Raw genomic sequence first — 19,179 nt, forward strand, 5'->3', positions numbered from 1 at the left:
ATCTGACATCGTGGTGCGGGGTAAGCCGTGGAGAGAATAATAAAGCATGCTTATCTGTGGTCGCGGGTGACGGATGAGTGCTCGTGTTCGGGAACGTAATATGTTTTTTTTTTTTGGCCAGGTCTAGAGTCGGATCTGAAAGGGAGGAAGATTCCAGGTGGAAAGTGACGACGTCATGAAGACGCAGACTCTCGTTCAACAAGAGCCGTCCTGACGTGGATGGGATGTTTGGGTTATGGGGTGGTTCGGAAGGTCCCGGCAAGCTTATCAACACTGATAGACTCGTGGAGTGTAGAGCTGATTTAGTGGTACTGTATTGACCTCGAAGCTATTTTCACAGCGTAAGGGAGCTTGATCTTCGTGGATTAGGAGACCGTACGGGAGATACACAGATATTCACGTGTTCGTGTGTTCGTGTGTTCTACTACTTTCCCAGGAGCAACCGGCACCCACGACCATTGTACGACCCACTTAGGGCAAGGTGAAGGCCGTCTTCGTCTCAATGTGGACCAGCTGATCCTGGAGCACCGCGACGGTGAGACCGGCCGAGGTAGAGGTGTAGGTGACAGTGCCGTTGGCGACGAAGTTGCCGGCCGAGGTGTAGTAGCCATATTCCACGGCGCTTATGCCGTAGGTGGACAGGCCGGCGATGGTGACGGTGGAGTTGCGCGTGCTGGCCAGGAGCAGGGTCTGGTCGCGCTGCGGAGGATACCAATGCCGACGCCGCCAGTGGAGGCGGGACTGTAGCTGACGATGAAGTCCCCGATGCTGCGCTGGTCCAGGGTGCTGTTGCTGGAGGGGTTGAAGTAGACGAGGCGGGTGCCGCCGGCGCCGGCGGGCAGTTGTTGGTCGCCACGACATCAGCAACGTAGGAGCTGCGCGCGACGGGAGTAAAGTCCCGCGTGCTGGTGCTCGTGGGGTAGTATAGGCCGTAGTTGTCCGGGCCCATGTACTCGTAGGCATTGTAAAAGGCGCCGCCCGCCAGCGAGGCCATTAGCAGGGACTCGGCGGAGGAGGTGGCACCCGAATTCTCCATTACCATGGGCAGATTGGACCCGCTGGCCCATTCCTCGTTTGAGCCGCCGATGGCAACGGTCTCATGGCCGTAGGCGTACAGCGCCGAGGTCGCGGCCGACGAAGTCCAGGCTGGTACCCGTCGTCAAATGTCTTGGTTCCTCGACACAGGGGCAGGTTCAATACATGTCTCCTCCGCAGCCTCAGATATCATGCTACCACCTGCCTGGACTGGACGATCCCTGCTGCGAGTCTTCTCACGTAGAAAATGTAAGTATTGCTCTTACAAGACGAGTTCTTCTTCACAGAAATCAAACATCGTTCATTTAGTACTAGTCCCTCAGTATCCCTCGATTGCTTTAATACAAATAAGGTGTATAGAACTGAGCGGCACGAAGTAGCTCCGCACACCTTTCTTGCCATGTGCCCAGACGAAAGTCAAACTTTCTCAATCAACCTGACATCCACCTTCGCGACACTCGCATTCTCTACGCTCTACACGTCGGGGTAAATGTAGGTGCCATTGACGACAGCGGCGACGATTCGGCGTTGGGGACGGTGTAGCCAGCCACTCAGGCTTTTGGCCAGCGAAGTGGTGGTCAGCAGCAGCCAGCTCACCATATTGCCGAAGACGACGCTGCCGACCGGGCTCAGGTGGGTGTAGTCGGTGGTGATCCGGTTGTAGCTGGCTGCGTCCGTGGCCCCGATGGCGTCCAGGTACACGGTGCTGGCCTCGTTCAGTCGATATAGTCGACGCCGATGGATTCTGCGACGGTGATGGTGATGTTCCGCTGGGTGGCCAGGTCCTCGATCACCGTTCCCGTGGTGGGGTTGAAGGTGCGTCGGGAGATTGGAGTCACCAGGATCTGGTCACCGGTGGAAAAATGAATGTGTGGCTCCCTGAGGGATACGATGTGATGCGGATGTGTTCACGTACGGGGATTCCTCCTGCGGTGACCGCCGCCTCCGCCATGGTCTGCAGATTCGTGGCATAGTCTTCGAGGGTGACCCCCGAGGTATTCTTCTGATCGTTGTGGCCGAACTAGAGTGTCCGAGATAGATGTCCGTCAGATGCAGTTATGACCGCTGGTTGCTTGCTTCTTGGGAAAGGGCCCTTGCTCACCTGGATGGTCACATAGGGCTGATAAGAGATCTTACTGCGGGTGACGGCATCGATGACGTTCGCTCAGGCTCCCCCGGCCACAAAACTCGCAGTGGTGTCCCCGTTGTACCCCAGATCAGTGCCAATGGCCCCATCGGTGAGGGTCGCGAGGAATCCTACCCCCCACCTACCACCCCTAAATGACTGAGCGGCGGTGGTCGAGTCACCCGCCAAGTAGAATGCAGCCGGTTTGGCTGCCATACCCGGCGCCACACATGTTAAGAGGGCGAGCGTCTTCGAGGGTATCATTATGACTGAGACTGGGCAAAGCATGAGTCAATGGACGACTCCTGCTGCAGTTTCTGCTTTGTGGGTTCTTTGGTCGGGGCCCAGGAACTCTTGGCTTTGCCTTTATATTGGCCATCGATCCTCTATCCGTGCGATCTGCATGTGTCTGTATAGTACAACCCCGCTTTGGAAGACAAAGAATCCGCGAATGATGTGCGCGAGGGATGGTTCTTCTCCACCAGTTTCATGCAGGTTTGGAAATAACACAAAAGATGGTCAGTTGTCGTTGTTGTTAGGTAGAGCAGGTGAGGACAGTCGACTGCTTCGGACCCTCCCCAGGAATTTACCCGCTTGCCCCGCCCCCCGCATCATCCGGCAATTTGAAAATATCCGGTTGATGCCCTGCTTCCCCCTCTCAAACCTGCATACGACCTTACCAAATGCCACCAATCATAAGAGAAATGGAGAAATAAGACCTTGGCTCTATATATGTCAAGCAATCTGGCTGGAAGAGAAGAATTGCCTCTATCTTTGTCTACACCTTCCGCCCACCCTCCGAATCTTCGCAACATGACACAAACAGGATTGTCTTCTCCAAAGAGGCGATATGCCCTCGTGGGCACCGGGGGTCGTGCCGGACTGTTCTACACCAGTCTCGCACGCGACTTCAGCGAGACCAGTGAGCTGGTGGCCTTGTGCGACACCAACCAGACCCGGCTCAACTACGCCCGCTCCAAGGTCGAGAGCCTCGGGAGAGGTCTAGTGCCTACGTATCTGGCGGCCGACTTCGACCGGATGGTGACAGAGACGCGGCCGGACGAGATAATTGTCACGACGATTGACCGCACGCACCACACCTACATCGTGCGGGCGATGGAGTTGGGCTGCAATGTGGTGACGGAGAAGCCGATGACGATCGACGCGCCGCGATGCCGGGAGATCTTCGACGCGGTGGAGCGCACGCAGCGGAATGTGCGCGTTACCTTCAACTATCGGTATGCGCCGCATAACAGCAAGATCTTTGAGGTCCTCCGGTCCGGGGCCATTGGCACGGTGACGAGTGTACACTTCGAGTGGATGCTGAATACCCAGCACGGCGCCGACTACTTCCGCCGCTGGCACCGCGACGCCCGGAACAGCGGCGGCCTGCTGATCCACAAATCCACCCACCACTTCGACCTGGTCAATTGGTGGCTGCAGTCGCGCCCGGCCACCGTCTTTGCGCAGGGCGACCTGCGTTTCTACGGCAAGGAGAATGCGGAGAGTCGCGGGGTGCGCCAGTCCTACACCCGCGCCCACGGCAGCCCCGCCGCCCAGGACGACCCCTTCGCCCTCCACCTCGACCGCAACCCTACTCTCAAGGCCCTCTACCTCGATGCGGAACACGAGGACTCCTATTACCGCGACCAGAGCGTCTTCAGCGACGGCATCAGCATCGAGGATACAATGAACGTGATTGTCCGCTACGAGAACCGCGCGGTCCTGACCTATTCCTTGACAGCCTACGCCCCCTGGGAAGGCTTCCGCATCAGCTTTAACGGAACCGGCGGCCGACTCGAGGCCGAAGTCGTCGAGAGCAGCTACGTCAACTCCGGGGGCGAGCAGGCCCAAGAGGGTGCGGCTGAGCGCATCACCCTGCTGCTGCGCCCACTGTTCGAGCCGCCACGGGAGATCGAGGTCAAGCAGACGGCGGGTGGGCATGGCGGAGGGGATACCCTCATGCTCAGGGAGCTGTTCGGCGGTGATCCCCCGGAGCAGGATGACTTCAAACGCGCCGCGAACCATGTCAATGGCGCTGCCTCCATTCTGACCGGCATGGCGGCGAACCGTGCCATTCGCACCGGTCAGGTCGTCCACGTTTGTGATCTTCTCACACTGCCCTAGATTCATTTGGCTAGTTACATAGACCTTAGATTTAAGTGTGTGATTTAAAGTGAAATTATCTTCTTCTTGACGATATGCACTTCCTTATTGATAGTACGCTCTTGTAAGTTCATGGAGGTGAACAAAGACCGCAATATCGTTTAGAGGTAGTGTGATAGACCTATAGCCAATCAGAATATTTCCACCATCTTTCAAACCCCTCTCTTTTGCCCTCTTTCGCTTCTACTAGTTGTAACACGCGATATGCTGCTGGTGCTGGTGTCCTGCTAACACAACGCCATGCCCTAAGCGGGCAAAAAAATCCGTCCAGGATGATGTGGGGAAGCCGCGCCAAGAGCACCCAGCGGAATGCGGGCAAGACGTGGGGAAGCGGATAATTGAGACGGAAGAAATGGGGACGGCTGAAGCGGAAGAAAGACCATCAAGAATACAATACGCTCTAACCATAATGCTGCGCTTCAGTATGGAATGCGAATGGCCGCCGGCGGATTTGTGGGGTACCCCAAGCCTAGGTAGTCATGCCATGAAGTCTCGCGCAACTGGTTTCGATCCCCTACGTTGCAGTGCAACTTGTTTATGAATTTTCTATTCGAATTATATATTGCAATCTAAAGGCGAGGTCAGCTCGTTGTTACGCCCTGTCCTCCCCTGGAATTCCCCATTGGTGCGAAAAGTAGCTTCGTCCCATGTGGCGCCTAGCTAGACTTCAAGCCCCCTTCTGTCATGCCTCCGCATTCTTTCTGTCCCCGTGATCCGACAAGGGAGGCATTTCTGCAGTCTAGCGGCTTTGAAGGAACGACCGGGATATAAGAAATCATTGTCCTCTCATACCCTAGCTGAATTGTTCATCATCTGGCTGGCTACCGAGGCACAAAAACCTTTACGCCGCTAGGTTGGACTTAGAGGATTCCCTTCTCTCATCCCATCCCACCAACATCAGCACCATCGTCAACCACCATGACGGCGCAGAACATGGACGACATCTCCCCTGTCGAGCCTCCGACGTACACGGCAAGCTCCAATGCTGTTCAGTTCCTGGCCAACCGAGCCGCGGAGGAGGTCGAATTTACACCCGAGGAGGAGAAGGCAGTAGTGCGGCGGATCGACAAGCGGGTGCTGGTGATCATCCTGTGGGCGTATTTCTTCCAGCAGCTAGACAAGAGCTCCCTGAGGTAGGTATCTGGATTTTTTAGTGCCCAGGTGTCACGAGCTGCCGCTGACGCGTACTTTAGTTACGTCTCCATCTTCGGCCTCACGACCGATGCCCATCTGCACGGCCGGCAGTACTCCTGGCTGGGTTCGATCTTGTATCTAGCGGAGCTGGTGATGCAGCCACTCGCGGCACTGGCTCTGGTCAAGCTCCCAACGGGCAAGGTACTCGCTGGGGCGATCTTCTTCTGGGGGTCCGCACTGTCCATCATGTCGGCATGCACCGACTTCAAGTCGCTGCTGGGGATGCGGTTTGTGCTGGGCGCCTTTGAGGCGCTCATCGCCCCCTCCTGCGTGGCGATCACCCAGATGTGGTGGCGGCGGCGCGAGCAGACGCTGCGCACCAGCTACTGGAACGCGATGAACGGCGTCACCTCGATCGTGGGAAGTCTCCTCACCTACGGGCTCGGCCACATCCAGCACGGCTCCATGTACCGCTACCAGACCATCTTCCTCTTCTGCGGCCTGCTGACTGTCGCCTACTCCGCCGTGGTCCTCTGGCTGATGCCCGACTCCCCCATGGAGGCCAAGTATCTCACCATGCGGGAACGGATCATCGCCACGGAGCGGCTTCGCGCCAACCAGATGGGGATCGCGACGCGGCAGTGGCGCTGGGAGCACGTGTGGGAGACGGCCCTGGACCTGAAGACCTGGGGCTGGTTCGTCGCCATCATTACCATCTCGTAAGTCGCCCCTGATTTCCGCCCCGTGACACATCCCAGCCCTGACGTTCTGATGCAGCATCGCCAGCGGCGGCATCGGGACCTTCGGCTCCCTGATCGTCAGCTCCTTCGGCTTCGGCAGCTTCGAGACCATCCTCTTCAACATCCCTTTCGGGGTGATCCAGGTGCTCTCGATCCTGGGCACGGGCTGGGTGGCCACGCGGATCCGGTCCAAGGGCTGGACCATCGCCGGCATCAGCGTCCTACCCACCGTGGGCACGATCCTGATGCTCACGGTGCCGCGCGAGCAGAAAGGCGTGCTACTGTTCGGATACTACCTGGTATGTCTCTCGTACCACTTGACCTTCCCATCCTCTTGGAAGTCGAGAACAATGGCTGACACATCCGGAAAGGTCTCCACCCTGGCAGCCATCACCCCGCTCATCTACGCCTGGCAGGCCCAGAACACCGGCGGGGACACCAAGAAGAAGTGCACCTCAGGCGTGGTATTCGTGGGCATGTGCGCCGGCAATGTCATCGGCCCGCTGCTGTACTCGACCAACGAGGCCCCGCTGTACCGCACGGGTCTCATCGCCAACCTGGTCATGTTCGTGGTCGTGGGTGTTGTGTCTGCGTACGTGCCCCTTCTTTCTTCTTTCCTGACGACAACTTGCTTCCACCGTGGCCTCAGACTCACCAAGATCAGATTGATCCCCTTCTACCTCATGTATCTCAACAAGCAGCACGCGCGCAAGCGCCGCGAGCTGGGCAAGGGTGACCCGACCGTCGACGGGGCCGCCGCGACCCCCGCGCACGAGGAGCAGCTCAAGGGCGACGTCGTTCAGCTCGAGCAGGTCCACAACTACCGCCAGGAAATTGACCAGGACAACGGTCTGCATGACGTGACGGATCGGATGAACGAGGACTTTGTTTACGTGTACTGATCGGCGGCCGCGGCAGACCAAGGGACTTGAGGTCGATGGGATGATGGAGGTTGTCCAGTCTGGTTGCGAGTTTGAGCCGCCGTGTCAGCATAGTCTGATCAATTCATGATTTTCGAGGCAGATCTCCGTGGATGAGGCGTAGCTGTAGGCTTCTGGGGCTGAACCGAGTCGAAAGAGACCGTGATAGCAATAGATGGAGAACTGATACCATCCCTACATTGAGTAAGGGTGTGATGAGGGCTCGTGGTAATGATGCTTCAAGTCAGCAAAGATGTATTCGGGGTGAAGAGCGGGTGGAAGGTCCACGGTGTACTGTTCATCGGTGCCTGTCAGGAATCGCATCCTTGCTTTTCCCTATCTCGAGATTCGTTTCAGTTGGGAACGAACTACATCTTCCTCTGAGGGCTTCACAGGAAGTAATGTGGATGACAGAACGGCCGGGACTCGCCTTGGGCACTTGCAACATGTAAAATATCTTACAAATGACTTGGAATCGACACCTGTGGTGCTCGAGTGTCTTGTACGGAGCAGATGTTCATTCACTCAAGTGGCTCAGATATTACCTCATGTGGCGAGTGTCTTCTCGTTGTGGTTCATATACCTCGTACGTTCTCGTAGTGTGTTTGGGATCTAACACGCTCTTATCCCAACCGGGATAGATATTCAAGGCATGAAGAGACTGGTTTACAATGCTGGAGAGAAGATGTCGTTGATCCTTTGCTGTTTAATACGTGATGCGAGAAGGTCAAGGCAACTGCTCACACATTGGAAGCCTCACCAGTATAAAGTTGAGGAAGATGGCCATACGAGCCCCATGGATGCAGCTAATAAGGGAGTAGGATTTGACATTGCGAGGGTCGGGGAACAGCAGACGACCTCCAAGCCTCAAGTGTTAGACCCCAAGATGAAGTGTTGGCACCCTGAAGAGAAACAATGTCATTCATTGGTCATAAAGCCATCGCGACGAGCAAGCTGTAGGGCTCAGCACTTGAAGTCGCCCCACCTCGCCGAGCTGCTATCTTACAACAAGCATTCCGACTGCCATTCGCCAAATGCGGCCGCCTAAAGTGCGAGACCTGCCAAGAAAGGCGACAGCAGCGAAGCGAAAAACAGTCCAGGTGCCAATGACGCGACTGTGTGGCCACCGGCAGAGGAAGAGTTCGAGCTCACGGCCGCCAGGCGGAGCTCCGAGTAAGTCACATTGCTGGCATTGTAGCCGCATAGCCCACTGCCGGGCATCATCGAAGCGGGAAAGAAGACCCGCGGCTCCCCCTTGTCCATAGAGACCACGAGTTCGCTGTTGGTGTTGAGGGTGTAGTTGACGCAGTTCAGCACCTCGGTCACCACGGCGCTGGCGCCATAGCTCACGGGAAGCGTCAGATCATAGGCCGACCCGTTGGAGCCTTGCGTGGACAGAAGCATGATCACCTGTCGCCCGTAGCTCCCTTTCCAGAAGGCCAATTCGCTTCCACCTTGGTAGAGGGGATAAGTCCGGGAGTTTATGTAGTCGGCGTCGAGATTGATGGCATGCTTGCGAATGGCGTTGAGCTTTGTGATGAGCTTGTAGAGTGTCGCGTTGGTGTCGTAGTCGGTGGTCCACAGGGCGGCTCGGTTGGAATCAACGATGCGTTGCTCCAGACCTTGATATACCAAGGGAATGCCGTCAAACAGCATCATGAAAGTCAGTGCATTCTCGGCCAGCATGATATCGTCGTTCATGTACGCCCAGCGATCCACATCCTGGTCCTCGATGAAGTTGACCATTGCCGGTACGTCCGGGCAGAGACGGTTGATCGTGGCGATTTCCTCGAGCAGGGAAGCCGGCTCCCCGTTCAGAAATCCAGTGATCATCGCATAGTAGAGAGGGTAGTTGGGCAAGCTGGGCAGATACTCCTGTTGATAATTGCACACGATGCTGGCGTTGGATTCCATGACTTCACCCGTCATCCAACCCCCCACGGTTTCCACATACGTCGGCAAAAAGCTCGGGGTGAGGGACTTGGCGGCATCAATGCGAAGCCCATCGATCGAGTAGTTGCTCATGACCGATTTGCTCCAGGTCATCAAGGTGTCTTGCACGCCGGTGTGCTCCGTGTAGAGGTCCGGCAGCGCGGTGTAGTTGTCGCCGGTTTGACACCATTGCGACTCGGTGTAGTTGTTCCAATTCGTGATCAGGCAGTATGGGTGGAAATATGAGGAGCCATTGAACTGGGGAAAGACGGTATAGTCGATGTGAGTCGCTGGATTTTCCCCGTCGGTGTTATAGGCCATGTTGTTAATCACAACATCGAGCAGTAAGTACATCCCCCGCGCGTGCACCTCCTCCGCCAGCTTCACAAGATCCTCCCGGCTGCCAAAATGAGAGTTGATCTCGTAGAGGTCGAGTGGCCAGTACCCGTGATAGGCCTCCCCGTCCTTGGATCGGCCGGCGATGTTCTTCACCACGGGCGAGATCATGATGGCATCGAATCCCATCCCTTGGATGTAATCCAACTTGTTGATCGTCCCCTGCCAAGTCCCCCCACAGTAGCTGTTTTCCGTAACGTTGCATGCGGTGGTGGTCGAGCCGTTGGTGAGAGCGAACCGATCGGTCATCGTCTGATAAATGGAGCGGGTTTTCCATTGCTCAGTTGTTGCCGCAAGGGTAGGAGTGGAGCAATAGGCCAGGAGGAGGAAGAGGTAGAAAAGGTGAGAGATCGTGTTGCTTTGCCGGAGCACGAGAGCCATAGACTGCAGCATTGTGGCTCTATTCTATCTCTGCACAATAACTGGGCATAGGATGGCCCAGCACGAGTTGATTAGATAGCAGGGATTAGTTGTTCAGGCTCGGCTATGAACACGGCTACTTATCGTCCACGGGGAAATGAGGGAGTTGAGGATGTCCGATGAAGTGAGCGGAGAAGGGAATGATAAGAACATAGTATAGCAGGACTAAGGCGACGATGCTGGCAGGGTCAAGTCAACAAGATGCACGACGCATCATCGAAGACAAAAAGCCCCAGCGTGAGGGATTAGTATACCTCGCATCGTGCCCGAAAAGTAGTCAGTGGTCATGATCCGGCTCCCCTGTCCATTTTTAGCCATTTTTAGAGAGGGAGGGAACCTATCTAGCTGCTAACAGAACTAGGCAGTAATATAACCAGTCCATAGAGTCATAGACTAGTCTACTAGATAAAAAGCGGATTTGCGACGGGGTAATATTGAAGCTAAGAAGGAAAGCATTGCGTAAGCCCCTGTGTTTGCGCCCCACCAGCCTTGTCATCCTCGTTGGTTGGAAGTGGGGAAGAAGTGGGACAAAAACCCAGCCCTGAGTGGGGCCAGTCAAAAGCAACGAACGAGATCTTTCACTGCCGCTTCCAAGCTTCGGTGGCCAAGCGGCTAAACCATTAAGCATACGTACTATGCAAAAGCAAAATGAAAACAAAAAATGAATTAAAAATGAAAAACAGAAAGGCCGACGAGAGATTTACGGCCGCTGCAACGCTGTTCCTGAACTTTCTGGACTTCCAAGCACAGACAGTGATTTGACTGGGTACGTATCATGCAACAAAGGCCAGGTTATGTGATTGGTACTGTACCTGACTAGGGCATGTGGTGGCTAGTGCTAGTAAGTAGGATACCAACTTACCAAGTATACGTACTGTGCGCTCGCGGTCTTGTCCTGGAAGAATTTTTAGCTACTTGTCTCCTCTTCATAGACCCATAAGTCAATTCGAAGACTCAACTTCGCTAGGCCACTCTAAAAATATCTCACTAGAAAGGTCGTGGCAACAGCCTGCAGAGTATGCATTCGTAATCCGTAATGCGAGCCTCGACCCGGTCAAAACCGGACTGGTGCAAGACGAGATCTCCAATAATCCAGCTTATCAGACCTACTCCTCATCCCCAATGTGTTTGTTGGCATCTTGTTTGTTCATTGTTAACTTGACCTAATTTCCCACGCTCGTTTCCACCCCCTGCACATAATTGTCTTCTTTCTCGACCGACTTGGTCTCAACCTTTGCTACTTGTTTTGCCTCTTGTGAAGTGTTGGAGTGTAGTACCGTGTCCACCTATGATCAGGTTCACAAGCATCGGGGTTGCTATTTTTCCCACTGCTCAAGACGCAGCTTGTTGTGCTGCCCAGCAAACATGAAATGGGCGCTTGCCGGCCTGGTTCCAACCTTCCTGACCCTCTTATTGCTAGTAGGAGTCTTGCCGGCCGCCGCTTGGCCCTACAATGAATCGCTCGCCGCGTACAACCTCAACGAGAACAAAACTGCCACCAATCCCGCCGACTACTGGGGTCAATGGCCGAATCACACGGGCGACTACGTTGCCTCACCGGATAACTGGCGATTTCCATTCTATACCCTTATGCTGGATCGGTTTGTGAACGGCGATCCGACCAACGACAACTACAATAAATCTATATGGGAACATGACATCTCGTCGACCCAGATGCGCCACGGGGGGGATGTCGCGGGCTTACTCGACACTTTGGACTATCTACAGGGCATGGGAATCAAGGTTGGTGAAGACAAGCCCAAGTCAGTTGGGGAACTATTGACCGAATTGGCGCCTAGGGTATCTATCTGGCCGGCACCATTCTCATGAACCAGCCCTGGGGATACGACGGTTATTCGGCGCTGGACACCACCTTGCTCGACGGCCATTACGGCAACCTGACACAATGGCGACATGCAATCACGGAGATTCACAAGCGAGGGATGTACGTTGTTCTCGACAATACGATCGCCACCATGGGGGATTTGATTGGCTTCCAAGGTTACTTGAACACCACCACCCCCTTCACCGTGAAGGAGCACCAAGTCGAGTGGAAAAGCGCTCGTCGATACGTCGATTTCGATATCGGAAACAGCTATAATGAGACCTGCGATTATCCCCGATTTTGGTATGAGAATGGCTACCCAGTCCAGAAGACGGTTACCGATTCCCTTGTCGGCTGCTACGACAGCGATTTCGATCAGTACGGCGACATCGAAGCCTTCGGAGTGTATGCGGATTGGGAACGCGAACTAGCCAAATTTGCCTCGGTGCAGGATCGCCTGCGAGAATGGCATCCCTCAGTTCGCCAGCGGTTGATCCGACATTCGTGCATGATCATCTACCAGCTCGATATTGATGGATTTCGCTATGACAAAGCAACCCAGGCCACCGTCGATGCCCTCAGTGACATGTCGGCCGCCTATCGCGAATGCGCCCGTGCAGTAGGGAAGGAGAATTTCTTCATCGCTGGAGAGATCACTGGTGGCAATACCTTTGGATCCGTGTACCTGGGCCGGGGCCGACAGCCGGATCAGTACCCGTCCTCGGCTGAGGTGGCAATGAACCTCACCAATACATCATTGCCGCAGTACTTCCTGCGGCAGGAGGGGATGAATGCAATCGATGGCGCAGCGTTCCATTATTCTGTTTACCGTGCACTCGAGCGGTTTCTCGGTATGGATGGGAACCTAGCCGCGGGATATGATGTCCCAGTGGACTTCATCGAGGCTTGGGAGGAGATGGTGATTTCCAACGACTTGGTCAACCCTAACACCGGTGTCTTCGATCCTCGTCACATGTACGGGGTCACCAATCAAGATGTGTTTCGCTGGCCAGCACTGGAGAAAGGGATCGAGCGCCAGCTGCTGGGTCTTTTTATTACCACCTTGCTTCTGCCTGGAATTCCTCTCCTTCTGTGGGGGGAGGAACAGGCCTTCTATGTTCTGGACGCCACCGCGTCGAATTACATCTTTGGCCGCCAGGTCATGTCACCGGCAACGGCCTGGCAGATGCATGGGTGCTTCTCACTGGATTCCTCAACCTACTATGACTGGCCTATTACTAAAGGTCGCCTTGCCTGCAAAGACCCAACGGTATCTTATGATCATCGCGATCCCTCTCATCCGGCGCGGAATATCATCAAACACATGTACCAGATGCGCGTGGATTTCCCTGTGCTTAACGATGGCTATAACCTCACCAAACTCTCGAATCACACGGAAGAGGTCTACTACCCAGGCTCGAGTGGAACCGCTACCGAGACTGGGCTGTGGTCAGTCCTGCGTGATATCAGTTCAGGCTACCAGGATTTAGGGTCGGATGAGAAGAACCAGCCCGTTTGGCTGGTATACCACAATACTAACCGAACAATTAAGTATAGCTTCGACTGCAGCGACAATTCGACCGCATTGATCTCTCCGTTTGACACCGGCACCTGGGTGAAGAATCTTTTTCATCCCTTTGATGAACACAAGCTGGTCAGCAGCCCGCAAAAGCTGGCGATCAATGGATCTACAGCATACAACGGCTGCTTAGCCAATATGACCATGGATGCCTACGAGTTCCGTGCTTATGTCCCGCGAGATCGCTTCGTTAAGCCCCGTCCAATGGTCACAAGCTTCTACCCAGGCCACGATGCTCCTGTCCTCTCTACCGTCGCCGCCAGCGAAGACGAAACACTCCAGATCAAGCTTTACTTTTCCGAAGCGATGGACTGCGATTCGGTGACAAGTGCCATCTCACTGAACTCCTCTACGGAAGTAGGGAAAGTTCCCTCGGTGGACACAGACAGTGTCAGTTGCAAGGCTGCTACGCTCAACGAAACCGGCAGCACATGGGCAGGATATATTCCCAGCGCATGGGTGTGGCAGGGGAATCTGACTGGCGTCTACAATGGGATTCATCGCGTGACCATCAACAATGCCAGCAATACCTACAACAACGAGACCACCGATGCGGTCGACCACTTCCTTCTGCGCGTGGGGCAGATCGACAACCCGATGATCTATCCTAGCGCTAATTACTCTAGTAGCTTGCTCCACCAATTTTCCAACGGGTCCCTATACATCCAGCACCATGCCGCCGGCGCAGACAAGTGGCGATACTCCACGAACTGGGGGTCGTCTTTCTCGGAATGGATGGACTATACGGGGGGCAATACGACCATCACGGAAAACTCGTGGTCGGGCACTAGCAAGCAGGCTTGGAAGGGCTACCACGTTCGCACCGAATACTGGAGCCGATGGACGGGCAGCAGTGACTACGTCCAAGAAGGCGACACGGGGTGGACGCATCAAGTTACTCGGCGCTTTCCACATCTCTTCTGGGAGGGCCCCTACAACGAATATGGATATGATGCTGGTCTGGACAACGTCATACGCCAGGATACGACGGATGGATTGTGGAAATACCATTTCACATACGAATGGCCAGCCTATGGCCAGGTTAGCATTTGGGGAATGAATCCAGATGGGAAGCCTGATGAGGGCTGGGTCATGGGCGACGCCGATAACGACTCGGTACTGGATCGGATGCCGCCCTCGTCGCTATCAACAACCGTGATCAACATCACGGAGCACCCCCCTTCTCCTTACATCTCTTGGAAGCTGATCATCGACGATGCGACAATGAAGTATTCTCTTTCTCCCGTGGGACATCAAGCTACACAGATCGCGATGTTTGTGTTATTTTGGATCGTGCCGCCGCTCTCAGCTGCAGCATGCGCTTGGCTCTTCATGAAGTCCTTTTATAAGGTCAAATTCAACGCAGTGGGTGCGAGTCAGAAACAACCAGTCTTCTCGATTGCTCTACGCCGCCGACTGTTCAAGAAGGATCATACCGCGGGAGGGGAATACAGCCGACTCAACCCCTTGATGCGGCTGGCCAACAAATCGGGGTTGCTACAGACGGCCAATCCCATCATTAGCGCTGCAGCCGGAAAGAGACGCATGGTCCTGATCGCGACGATGGAATATGACATTGAAGATTGGGAGATCAAGATCAAAATCGGCGGTCTAGGGGTCATGGCACAATTGATGGGGAAGACCCTCAGCCACCAGGATCTCATCTGGGTGGTTCCCTGCGTTGGGGGGGTGGACTACCCTATCGGTACTCCGGCTGAGCCTATGGAGGTGACTATCATGGGGACGATTTATGAGGTGCAGGTCCAGTACCACATCCTGAATAATATCACCTATATTCTTCTCGATGCGCCTGTGTTCCGCCAGCAAACCAAGTCAGACCCTTACCCAGCCCGCATGGATGATCTTCATAGTGCGGTATACTATTCGGCTTGGAACCAGTGTATTGCAGCCGCGTGCAAACGCTTTCCTATCGATCTGTACCATATCAATGACTACCATGGATCCCTAGCACCTCTATACTTGCTCCCTGAGACGATTCCCGTTTGCCTCTCGTTGCATAATGCAGAGTTCCAGGGTCTTTGGCCCTTGCGAACAGCCAGTGAGCGAGAAGAGGTTCGATCAGTCTTCAATCTCAGTGCTGAGGTAGTGCAGCAGTATGTGCAATTTGGGGAGGTATTCAACCTCCTCCATGCCGGAGCAAGCTATTTACGCGTTCATCAACATGGCTATGGAGCGGTAGGCGTGTCGCGCAAGTATGGCAAGCGGTCCTATGCCCGGTACCCTATTTTCTGGGGATTGCACAAAGTGGGCAACTTGCCCAATCCTGATCCCTCCGACTTGGGAGAGTGGAGTCCGGAGCAAGCCTTGGCCATACAACGTGATGAGGTGGAGGTCGATTCCGACTATGAGCAAGGACGCGCTGCTCTCAGGCTCCAAGCGCAAGAATGGGCTGGTCTCGAGCCGAACCCCGATGCCGAGCTTTTTGTGTTCGTCGGTCGCTGGTCCATGCAGAAAGGTATTGACCTGATTGCCGATATCATGCCCTCGATTCTAGAGACCCACCCGGGAGTCCAATTGATCTGTGTCGGGCCTGTTATTGACTTGTATGGAAAGTTTGCCGCATTAAAACTGGACCACATCATGAAGCGTTATCCGGGTCGAGTGTTTTCCCGGCCTGAGTTCACCTCTCTCCCCCCGTATATCTTCTCAGGGGCAGAGTTTGCGCTGATTCCCTCGCGCGATGAGCCCTTTGGCCTGGTAGCGGTTGAATTTGGTCGAAAGGGGGCATTGGGGGTGGGTGCTCGGGTTGGTGGGCTGGGCCAGATGCCGGGCTGGTGGTATAATGTTGAGTCAACCTCGACCTATCATCTTCTCGACCAGTTCAAACAAGCAATCGACGCTGCCTTGGAGTCGAAGCCGGCCATCCGTGCCCAGATGCGAGCTCGTTCCGCGAAACAAAGATTTCCAGTGGCCCAGTGGGTGGAGGACTTGGAGATCCTCCAGACCACGGCAATCCGTGTCCACAAAAAGGCGGCCAAAGGAAATGCCAGTGGGCGCTCTTCGACCCTTTCAGGGCTTTCTTTGCACGAGCCCAGCGGATTGAACCGGCCGCTACACTCTGCTTCAGGACTCCCACCGGGAATGCAGACACCCCTGAGTCCTTCGCGTGACAGCAGCTATACCAACCTCAACCGACTGAGTGAATTCATCGCCAAACCGGAGTCCGGCGAACGAGTGGTCTCCGGCCTGCAACGCAAACTTTCACTGGGCGTCCGTTCCGGGCCCGGCCATCAGCCTCGCGCTATTCGGGCTGAAGGACCGACAGATGATCTATCTGTCATGGAGGAAAGCCTTGAAGAACACGTGGCCCTCGATGTCGATCCAGATCATCCCCAGGACAACGAATACACCCCTACTTCTGCGGAACTGGAGGCAGCGCGCCGCATGCAAGCTGCTCAGCAGTCGGGCCTAACGGCCATGCCTAGCTCGCGAATCTCCAGCTACAGTCAACTTCAAATCCCAACATCACCCGGCACACCACGAACAAGCTCGATGGGCGAGATGGGCTTGCTGCCTCCCATGGGCCTCAGTGAGGTCAACCACCGGCTGAGCAGTGCATCCCTCCTGTCAGTTGACATGGTCACGGGGCAGAAGAAGGATTTCAGGCTACAGAAAGTGGATCCCTTTTTCACGGATAGTACTGGCGAATACCATGCTATGTTCGATCAGAAATTGCAGAATTTGACCGGTGGCAACTCGGAGTCCGAGCTATGCATTGAAAAGTTCCTCATCACCAGCGAAAAGGAGTGGTTTGAGCGATTCCACGACGCAAAGCTGGGTCGCCTGAAATCCCCGGCGCCCTCGATCTTCCGCGATGACAAGAATGGCGTGTCTTCTGTCTCTGTTAACACTCGTGAGGACCGAAGCATCACCAACTGCAGCAGCAGCCACGAGCAAGATTCGGAACCGGATGATGAGTTCCTGCTCGGCAAGGACTACAGGCCTCCTTCCGGTGTCAAACTTTGGATGCAGATCCGGCTGGGAAATTGGCCGATCTATTCGATCCTCCTCGCTTTGGGACAGATTATTGCGGCCAATTCCTACCAGATTACTCTGTTGACAGGCGAGGTTGGCGAAACGGCGGTGAAGCTATATGGGATCGCAACCACGTATCTTGTTGCGTCGATCTGCTGGTGGCTGATCTACCGGTATTATAAGATGGCTATTTGCCTTTCTCTTCCTTGGGCCTTTTATGGGGTGGCATTCTTGCTCATCGGCTCTGCGCATTGGACGACAAACTCCTTCGCCCGTGGGTGGATTCAGAACATTGGAACCGGCGCTTATGCCGTCGCGTCAGCCAGCGGCTCCATGTTTTTCGCCTTGAATTTCGGCGATGAGGGAGGCGCTCCCATGGAGGTCTGGATCTTCCGGGCTTGTCTGACTCAGGGTTTGCAATCCGCATATGTCATTGCCCTCTGGTATTGGGGCTCGGTCTTGACGAAAGCCTCTAGTGATGGGGTTTCCACGACCACTGATGGGGTCGCTGGCTCCTGGAAAATGACGTGAGTTCTTCTCCTTTCTGCTTCGTCGCCTGCTTCTGCCTCTTCATCTTCGACTGGAGATCACGTTTGCGCATCGAATATCCATTGACCGTCCCTGACTTTCTCTCTTCTCCAGTGCCATCTGCTACCCCATTGCAGTAGCGCTGGCTGCGGTTGGGCTTCTGCTATTCCACGGACTGCCCAACTACTATCACCAATCTCCCGGCAAGATCGCCTCTTTCTACAAGGCAGTCGTTCGTCGAAAGATTGTGCTCTGGAATATCGTCTATGTCCTGTTGGCGAATTTCTTCCTCAGTGCGCCCTATGGCCGAAACTGGAACTGTATGTTCCCCCATCCCCCCATCCCTTGGCTGTCATTTCACTGACCGGATTTGTAGTCCTCTGGTCCTCCAGCCACGCTCATGCCTGGCAAATCGTGATCTTGTGTGTTGTCTTCTTCGGGTTCGTCTGGGCAGGTTTCCTGTTCATCGTGGCCCGGTATCTGAAGGCCCATAGCTGGTTCCTCCCCCTGGTAGCCTGCGGGCTGCTGGCACCACGATGGGCGCAGATCTGGTGGGCCACTTCGGGGATAGGGTACTACCTGCCCTGGGTCTCTGGAGGCTATGTCGGTGGGGCGCTGGCATCTCGCAGTCTCTGGCTGTGGCTTGGTGTCCTCGATAGTATCCAGGGTCTCGGGTTCGGCATTATTCTGCTCCAAACCCTGACGCGTACGCACATGCTCTTCACCTTGATCTGCTCCCAAGTGTTCGGATCCATTGCGACCATCGCCGCCCGAGGCTTTGGTCCCAACAAGCTTGGCCCCGGGCCAGTCTCTCCTGACCCTACCTTTGGGGTCAGCGCGGTGGCGAATGCATGGTTCTGGGTGGCCCTATTCTGCCAATTGATCATCTGGTACGTTGCAATACCTTTCCTGCTTGTCGTGATGCGGACCATACGCTAACACCGGACTGCAGTGCTGGCTTTTTGCTTTTCTTCCGCAAAGAACAGCTGGCGAAGCCCTGAGCATCAAAAAGACGACTGACTGCGGTCTGATTCAAAGACCTTCGAAAAAGATGAATGGTGCCAGAGTTGTCAATCTGGTCAAAGTCATGATGTTATCTGGCAATGCACAATGAGATAGTTTTAGACCTATTGGTCTGATCACAGAAGAGAGCAGCATGTATTATAACTTATCAGGCAATTCCGCCAATGTATAACGCAGATGTTCGTCGACTCATGAGGCCGGGTAGTGAATCTGGTCATGACGTGACAGATGCATCACCTCTTCCGAGTTTCCGTAGCACCCCCCAATCCACCTCTTCAATAGTATATTGGCAAGGAGAGGCGATCCACTAAGTTATGCACTACTGGCACGCACTGTGGACGTTGATGTTCGAGACATAA

At 54.9% G+C, this 19,179-nt stretch overlaps 6 protein-coding genes across 6 annotated transcripts; 3 read left to right on the forward strand and 3 right to left on the reverse strand.

Annotated features, from left to right (window-relative positions):
* Window positions 1-471: 471 nt before the first annotated feature.
* BO82DRAFT_406839 (uncharacterized protein) lies at window positions 472-1,228 on the reverse strand (the record flags this gene model as incomplete). The annotated part of the gene is made up of 3 exons (XM_025639598.1): window positions 472-673; window positions 753-1,146; window positions 1,201-1,228. 3 exons carry the CDS (start codon window positions 1,226-1,228, stop codon window positions 472-474), a joined length of 624 nt encoding a protein of 207 aa, XP_025486988.1.
* A 281-nt stretch (window positions 1,229-1,509) lies between these two features.
* Window positions 1,510-2,425, reverse strand: BO82DRAFT_436382 (SGNH hydrolase; the record flags this gene model as incomplete). Its single annotated transcript, XM_025641110.1, has 5 exons — window positions 1,510-1,746; window positions 1,770-1,880; window positions 1,952-2,056; window positions 2,138-2,171; window positions 2,247-2,425. 5 exons carry the CDS (start codon window positions 2,423-2,425, stop codon window positions 1,510-1,512), a joined length of 666 nt encoding a protein of 221 aa, XP_025486989.1.
* A 549-nt stretch (window positions 2,426-2,974) lies between these two features.
* On the forward strand, window positions 2,975-4,288 carry BO82DRAFT_406841 (Gfo/Idh/MocA family protein; the record flags this gene model as incomplete). The annotated part of the gene is made up of 1 exon (XM_025639599.1): window positions 2,975-4,288. One exon carries the CDS (start codon window positions 2,975-2,977, stop codon window positions 4,286-4,288), a length of 1,314 nt encoding a protein of 437 aa, XP_025486990.1.
* A 972-nt stretch (window positions 4,289-5,260) lies between these two features.
* Window positions 5,261-7,143, forward strand: BO82DRAFT_346363 (putative MFS transporter; the record flags this gene model as incomplete). Its single annotated transcript, XM_025633751.1, has 5 exons — window positions 5,261-5,460; window positions 5,521-6,180; window positions 6,239-6,500; window positions 6,573-6,793; window positions 6,866-7,143. 5 exons carry the CDS (start codon window positions 5,261-5,263, stop codon window positions 7,101-7,103), a joined length of 1,581 nt encoding a protein of 526 aa, XP_025486991.1. The 3' UTR covers window positions 7,104-7,143.
* An 859-nt stretch (window positions 7,144-8,002) lies between these two features.
* Window positions 8,003-9,830, reverse strand: BO82DRAFT_387079 (alpha-amylase; the record flags this gene model as incomplete). The annotated part of the gene is made up of 2 exons (XM_025638288.1): window positions 8,003-9,611; window positions 9,648-9,830. The coding sequence occupies 2 exons, from the start codon at window positions 9,828-9,830 to the stop codon at window positions 8,166-8,168; spliced, it is 1,629 nt and encodes a 542-aa protein (XP_025486992.1). The 3' UTR covers window positions 8,003-8,165.
* A 1,404-nt stretch (window positions 9,831-11,234) lies between these two features.
* Window positions 11,235-18,974, forward strand: BO82DRAFT_436385 (alpha-1,3-glucan synthase; the record flags this gene model as incomplete). The annotated part of the gene is made up of 5 exons (XM_025641111.1): window positions 11,235-11,612; window positions 11,669-17,796; window positions 17,912-18,117; window positions 18,174-18,687; window positions 18,750-18,974. The coding sequence occupies 5 exons, from the start codon at window positions 11,235-11,237 to the stop codon at window positions 18,796-18,798; spliced, it is 7,275 nt and encodes a 2,424-aa protein (XP_025486993.1). The 3' UTR covers window positions 18,799-18,974.
* Between the last annotated feature and the right edge of the window lie 205 nt (window positions 18,975-19,179).

This window comes from Aspergillus uvarum, assembly GCF_003184745.1.
Source record: "Aspergillus uvarum CBS 121591 unplaced genomic scaffold BO82scaffold_78, whole genome shotgun sequence".
Classification (NCBI taxonomy): domain Eukaryota; kingdom Fungi; phylum Ascomycota; class Eurotiomycetes; order Eurotiales; family Aspergillaceae; genus Aspergillus; species Aspergillus uvarum.